Genomic DNA, 7,042 nt, shown 5'->3' with positions numbered 1-7,042 from the left:
ATATGTCGTCCAATTGCAGTCATCCAATTTGTCCATTCATTTGAAACTCCCAAAGTTTGGTGCCTAAGGAATCTTAGACTGAAGCTAATTTCCAATTATGCTAGTATTCGATGATATCAATGCATTGTTCAACGTTTTTTTATGTTGACAGTAGGGATGATCATAGGAAAATGCTAAATCTCAAATCTCTTATACCGCTCCCTCTCTTTTGGGAGAAAGAGAGGTAAAGAAGTATCTAACAATACGCATATTATTTCCTGTTGTCAAGTAAAATTTTTTTCTTTCCCAATAATGTCATTATTATAGTAACAGCAAAGTGAAATTGCCGTACATTTCTCGCACCATTAAAATTAAAATTGGGTAGGACTGTATTCCACAACTCACATCAGAGACAAAGTAAAGTGATTAACATCCCTCATATTCTCTCCTATGCAATTACACAAGTTATTTCCACTATTCGTTGAAATCAATTTCTACCCTCAGCTGATTAATTCGAGGACATCAGGATCTAGGAGAGCTAGCATGGTAGTTTTGGTTAGGTAGCGGACTTCAAATCAATATCTCATTAACCGAGAATTTACTGAATCTTATCACTCGTCAAGATCACAGTTTTGTTTGTTTTTTCCTTATTTTTTCAAACATTGAATTGACTTCGAACAATCTACTCGTCTCTGCACTATCAGTAGATTACTTGTTACTGTAAGAAGATTCTTGCCACAATAGCATAGTAGTAAAAACGAGTCCTAATGCTGTAGATTATATCATTGTTCAGATTGACTTCTTGTTTTTATATCAATGGTTTCCAGTCGGTAGTCCGCGTGCACTAAAATTTGAACCACAAGGATATTAAAAATTATGATCCTTCTTATTTCGTTATAATATTACTCTATGTTTACTAATATGTCAAAAGTCTTGATCAACGTATATTCTCAAACCCATACAACTTACTATTCTTGTACTTCTGTACCTGCTGTCCTATGCTACAAATAAAAAAGCCAAAGTGGTCCCTGGTCAAGAAAAGGTCAGGAACCACACTCTATACTGGCCGGATCAAAATTTAATGATTTTCACAGCGCTCCAAAATTTGTAGCCCCTTCAAAAGTGGTTTATGGCGGGAGAATTCGGGAAGTTTTTTTCGTCGTTACATGGAATTGATTTGTTTTGAGCGGACTGGATTCAATGTTGGAAGGATCGAGCTTGAAATTAAGATACGACGCGGTGAAATGTCGTGAAAGGGTGCAGTTTGGCAAGTACCGCTTTATCAAACCTTCTGGAAACTTTGTAATCCCCGAGTTTATGGTATCTTTTCTTCCCCTTTGGTATCTTTTCTTCCCCTTCATTTTTTTTTTTCACTTTCACTTCCATTTTAACGTGCCTTATTTTATCATTCTTGATTGGTTAGCAGCAAGGTGAATACTTTTACGAATACCTTACAGTTTCAATTTCACAAAGAGTCACAAGTAATGGCACCGACATCCAAACCTCGCTTAAAGCCATGCACTCCACAAAAGGAAAAAATTGTCCCGAATGTCACTGACGACTTTGATGACGATGAATTATTACGACTTGCGGATGCAACCGAACTCGAACATGTCCCTGCACTTGCATCATCCAGTGTTTTCGTTGTTAAAGTTGGTCCTACATCATTCCTTTATTGTTCTTTCACGAGATTTGCATACAGTAGTTCTTTAATTGCTATTCATGTGGCAATATTTTATTTATACATTTCATGTAGAATGAAGGACGTTCTGGCCATGAAAGCGTTGTGGCAGTCATGCCGGATCCTTCGCGATGTGATGAGATTTATCTCAATGATTCAGTTGACGATGAAGAAATTGAATTCCATGATTCACCAAACGATCTTTTTGATGCGGATGTAGATGAAGTATCGCGGATGATTTTTTTTCTTCAGTCCAAATTCAGAATTTGATTTCTAGACTTAGAATTCCCTCCTTTCTATGGCTCACACTATCCATCCTTAGCAGTCCATCTACTTCCATCACTGTATTGTCTCTTATAAATCAATTTTGAATATCAACTTGATCCCAATTGACCGTTTTGCTTAATTATCAATCTTTATGCTCGAAAATTTCAATTAGTTTAAACTGCAAGTTTAATTTTTTTCAAGGTAACGAGTAATGAGAAGCTCTTAACTTATGACGGAAATATTGACAGTAAGCAACAAGGCGTTGTTGAAGTGGTAACGTATGTTTCACATTAAATTTCCTCAAATAATGAATGTCGCACAGGCGTTATTTTTAAGGATTTTTTTTTTATTTGAACCAATCACAGGCATTAATTTGATATTTTAGGAAAAGAGTTCAGTGAAATTCAAAAAAAGAAAAAATTTCTAAAGATTTACTTTCTTCATTGGGATTATTTTTTAAGACTCTCGCCTGATTCCATCTTTTCGAAGTCTAAAATTGCACCACGCACGATACTTCATAATAATGATGTTTGCGACAATGATTTGGACAATAATGATATAAAGGTTTGTGAATGACTCGAGAATAACATTATTTAGCAATAAAAAACAAAAATGCCCGTTGATTCCAACTATTACAGCCTGGAAAAATTGCAGATGGAAGCAGAAGAAAACATTCATTCTACCTATCATATAACTAGCGAACTGGACGATGCACATCTTTTGTTGTGTAATTCGGAAAAACATAGACACGGTAAGCGTTTACTTTACTCATGCATATACAGCCATCTTTGTCTTTACAGATATGCATGGTCAGTTTCGAGCCTTTTTGCAAGACGATGGAGACCAATTCGAAGATGAAAGTAAGTTTTTAGTGAAAACACATTTTTCAATAAAATTATGAAAAGATTTCTTGATAACTACGTAATAAAATAACCAAATAAAAATTTGGTTGTGTGGGATTTGATGAGCTTCTTATGTCTTCAACATGTTGCAAATTCAATTTTTAGCCAGACATTTGGGACAGAAGTTGTGTAGTGAAATGTATCGTGTCTTGAAAAGTAGATTTGGTTTCAACCAGTTCCGTCACCGCCAAAAACATGCTATTATTGCAGCTTTGCTTGGCTATGATTGTTTCATCCTCATGCCAACAGGTCTGCTTACTTTTTTGCTCCCATTTACACTTGCTGTGGAAGCTTTGTGTTTTCCTCAAACACTTCATTTTAGGAGCTGGAAAAAGTCTTTGCTATCAGCTTCCAGCTGTTTTGTCAGAGGGTGTTACGGTTGTAATTTCTCCTCTCAAGTCGCTAATCGAAGACCAGAAAATGAAAATGAAAGAACTTGAGGTTGGTTACGGAGTTTTCAAAGTAAATGAAGTGATCTTAGATAATTATTAAATAATTTTGTAGGTCGGGGTATACAAATTGGGGATAAGAAAATTTATCGTAAATTGTAAAATAGATGAAAAATTTTTGCAGATTTGCTGTTATGCTTTAACATCTGAGCTCAGTCAGGCTGAATCTGATCGAATTTATGGCATGCTGAATGAAAACTCTCCAAAAATAAAATTACTTTATGTGACGCCTGAAAAGGTATGAAAATCGCTTCGTAGTATTTTTCGCGCAGTTTTGCAAGGACTTAGCACCTAAGAGAGAAAAACAAAATTTATTCGACTTCAGATAGCTGCTTCCGAGAAATTGAATAACGTGTTCCATTCTTTACATCGAAGGGGTTTGCTCACTCGATTTGTTGTCGACGAAGCGCATTGCGTTTCTCAATGGGGTCATGATTTTCGGCCTGATTATACGAAATTGCAGTCCCTGAGGTCTAGTAATTTGAAATTTCGATTTAATTTCTTCGGTTCTATGAACCATTTCGCATTTATTTTATTTTAAACAAAACTCGTCCTGTCTTTTTTCAGAAGGATGTTCACAAACCCAGTAGTACCAGTTATGGCTCTTACTGCTACAGCAACACCAAAAATTGTAACTGATACCCGGGTTCATTTAGCGATTCAGCAGAGCAAATTGTACGCAGATTAATTAGACCCAATCATTGTAAATTTTATACTTGATGAGAGAAACTTTAATTGCCGTTTTGTTTTGCCACTGAAACTATTACTGTTCCGTCATTTAATAGATGTTTGAGGCTTAATTTAGGCTGCAAATCATTTCAGATATTTTAGGTTCATAAGTAGTTTCGTGAGGACTAATCTGAAGTATGATGTCATTGCTAAAGGACCGCGTTCACTGCTGAAGGTAATGGACCGTATGAAAATTCTCTATCCAGGCAAATCAGGAATTGTTTATTGCCTGTCAAGGTATCACTATTCTTGTATTTTCTTTTGTCAAATCCTGCTGTCTACTCATTCGTATCTTTTTTATTAATAGATTTCAAAATACAGTCTTTTCAAGTAGATATTCTATTCTATTAATTTATATATGTCTACACTTTATTTCCAGAAAGGATTGTGAATCGGTCGCAAAAATGTTGGAAAGTCACTCCATGTCTTCAGAAGTATATCATGCAGGATTAAGTGATAAGAAACGACTCGAAGTGCAAACGAGATGGATCAACAATCGAGTGAACGTCATTTGTGCTACTATTGGTCATTTGCAGCTTCCGTTTTGTTACTAGGATCAACCGAAACACTGAAACGAGTGATTCTCTTTGAGAGAAGCTGTGTTTCCGTTTATATTAATTTATTTCGATCATTTCAGCATTTGGTATGGGAATCGACAAACCAGATGTGCGATTTGTTATCCATTTTAGGTACTATTATATTTTCAGAAACTAAGTTTTAACAAAAAGCGATTTTGTCGAATAACAAAAAGCGATTTGTTATCCATTTTAGGTACTATTATATTTTCAGAAATTAAGAAATTAAGTTTCTGAAAATATAATGTAAAAATAAAAAAAAATATAAAAACGAAAAAAAATTATATTCTCAGAAACTTAGTTCCCAAATGAAATGAATTCGCATGTCCAAATGAATTAATTACTGTTTATTTAACAGTATACCGAAGTCAATCGAAGGATACTATCAGGAGACCGGTCGAGCTGGACGTGATGGTTTAAATTCATATTGTGCAATCCTTTACAGTTATAATGATTCAGTACGAATCAGAAAGATGATCGAAGGTTTTCGATTTTTATTTTGCACTAATTCATGAGGTTTTCTTGATCCAAAGCTTGCAGTCTACCACAGTTCGAGTTTTACGTTTCAAGTATCTTTTGTTCTCATCTCTTTATAACAGTAAATTTACAAATTTAGGAGAGAATAACACCCAAGGTGTACGAACAATGCATCTAAGTAGTGTGCTTGAAATCGTAGCATATTGTGAAAATGTTTCAATTTGCCGGCGGAAATGGCTAGTAGAGCACTTTGGCGAGGTATTTTGTTAAATTAAAGTGCTTCACGATTGTCAAACTCTGAGGTGTTGTAATTGAAGCAGGCATCAAATTTTCAGGTTTATGATGCCGAAGCTTGTCGTAAAAGTAATTCCCCTTGCGATATTTGTGTTCAACAAATCAAGAACGCGGTATTTTTTGGAACTTTCGGAATGTATGTTTGAAAATGTTGAACTTTTTCGATAATCCCTCACATTCAGAACGCATACAAAGTTTACGATGTGACCGAAGAAGCGAAACTTGTTGCTCAGAGCATGCTGCATATGCATAATGTTACTTTGAAGTACCTCGCCGATTTATATCGTGGTCGTATGGGACAGAAAAAATTCGCAGATATGGTTGGTTTAAATGTGCAAAATTCGTAATTCTGTTCCTATCTGATTTCCCAGTTTCTTCCTTACTTTTGCTTTGAGTTTCTGGTTTATAGGCGGTACGGTTGGGTCACACAAAATATGCAATGTTTGGACGTGGTGTTGGGATGCAAGAAACGGATGCATCAAGATTTGTCAGGAAATTGGTAATTGATGGCATTATTACGGAACAACTTTATAATACGAAATTTGATACAACAGTTGCTTATGCTGAACTGACAGAGTTAGGTCGAGAATTAGCGAATGGGCGCAGCAGGATGAAGGTGCTGAAGAAAACATTAATTTGTATCTTACTTTAAATCACTAGTAGACTATATGTGTGATAAATGTTATGGAAGAAAGCATATAATCTTAAGTGAGGGTCTGACTCTTTTACCGAAGAAGTCCGAAAAAATGTAATAAAGCTAGGAAGTGGAAAAAAGAATTAGGGGATAGAAAATTGCAGTTTAATTAAAGTTTATTGAGAAGCATGAACCAAAATAGAAGTGTTTATAGAACTTTTCAGGTCTATCTTCACTTATCAAATCAGCCAGATGATGGTCGGAATTCCCACGGAATGGAAGTAACAGCATTAATGTCGATAAATAGTGTCAGTGAAATGGAAGCTCTGAAGGAAAAGTTGGTGATGATTTCCATTTGCTCGTTTCTATAGGTTTTTCCTTAGCAATTTTCAATTTTAGATATATGGTGAAGCATGCAGACTTGTTTGGCAAGTGTAAGAGAGATCTTTTGCGATTATTTTCCGATATTGCATCTACAGAGGGTTTTAGTAGTTATCTGGTTCGTCTCCTTTTCAAGATTACAAATATTTGCAAGATTCTTGAGATTTCAAATGAAGGAAAAAGGGCAATGCTTTTCTAATACGAAACTTTTATTTCAGCCCATTATCAATTCCGAAGGTATTGAACAAATAGCAGCACTGATGCCGCGTACATATTCCGATCTCTTGCAAATTGATAGTATGACCGCGCGAAAAGCTGAACGATATGGAGCTCAAATCATGTGCATGTTAAAAGAATACTGGAATGAACTCGACGGTAATTTATATTATGAATTTGGAATAAGTAAAAGTGAACAGTAATTCGTAAATAATTTTCGTGTATTACTCTGATTGATTATAGTTCAAATTAATAGTTATCATTTAAACTGCAGCACGTGAAGAGAATGAAATCAAACGACAGTTGAACCATATGAATACAAGCAAAGACATCGTCGGTGGTTTCAGGGATGTACAAATAGATGGTACAGTTGCCCCAAATACAGGTTAAAATCTTTTCTATGAATGTTAGAATCAGTTTCTCTTTCCTGTTGTCAATCACCGGATACTCAAATTATT

At 35.3% G+C, this 7,042-nt stretch overlaps 1 protein-coding gene across 1 annotated transcript in view; it reads left to right on the top strand.

Moving 5' to 3' along the window:
* Window positions 1-1,110: 1,110 nt before the first annotated feature.
* Window positions 1,111-7,042, top strand: part of LOAG_16667 (CBR-HIM-6 protein) — a 7,486-nt gene continuing 1,554 nt past the window's right edge. The window contains exons 1-23 of the mRNA XM_020449317.1: window positions 1,111-1,299; window positions 1,437-1,631; window positions 1,736-1,885; window positions 2,129-2,205; window positions 2,389-2,491; window positions 2,582-2,678; window positions 2,728-2,787; window positions 2,935-3,078; window positions 3,152-3,270; window positions 3,403-3,516; window positions 3,604-3,749; window positions 3,846-3,953; window positions 4,110-4,244; window positions 4,387-4,532; window positions 4,645-4,696; window positions 4,941-5,065; window positions 5,199-5,317; window positions 5,395-5,466; window positions 5,536-5,673; window positions 5,763-5,969; window positions 6,212-6,324; window positions 6,387-6,486; window positions 6,587-6,743. Coding sequence (XP_020307177.1) covers window positions 1,180-1,299; window positions 1,437-1,631; window positions 1,736-1,885; window positions 2,129-2,205; window positions 2,389-2,491; window positions 2,582-2,678; window positions 2,728-2,787; window positions 2,935-3,078; window positions 3,152-3,270; window positions 3,403-3,516; window positions 3,604-3,749; window positions 3,846-3,953; window positions 4,110-4,244; window positions 4,387-4,532; window positions 4,645-4,696; window positions 4,941-5,065; window positions 5,199-5,317; window positions 5,395-5,466; window positions 5,536-5,673; window positions 5,763-5,969; window positions 6,212-6,324; window positions 6,387-6,486; window positions 6,587-6,743 — 2,797 coding nt within the window. The 5' untranslated portion in view covers window positions 1,111-1,179. The remainder of the gene's footprint in view (window positions 1,300-1,436; window positions 1,632-1,735; window positions 1,886-2,128; window positions 2,206-2,388; window positions 2,492-2,581; window positions 2,679-2,727; window positions 2,788-2,934; window positions 3,079-3,151; window positions 3,271-3,402; window positions 3,517-3,603; window positions 3,750-3,845; window positions 3,954-4,109; window positions 4,245-4,386; window positions 4,533-4,644; window positions 4,697-4,940; window positions 5,066-5,198; window positions 5,318-5,394; window positions 5,467-5,535; window positions 5,674-5,762; window positions 5,970-6,211; window positions 6,325-6,386; window positions 6,487-6,586; window positions 6,744-7,042) is intronic.

The sequence above is a fragment of the Loa loa genome (genome assembly GCF_000183805.2).
Source record: "Loa loa unplaced genomic scaffold supercont3.12, whole genome shotgun sequence".
NCBI classification, from domain to species: domain Eukaryota; kingdom Metazoa; phylum Nematoda; class Chromadorea; order Rhabditida; family Onchocercidae; genus Loa; species Loa loa.
This window is presented reverse-complemented; position numbering and strand designations above follow the sequence as displayed.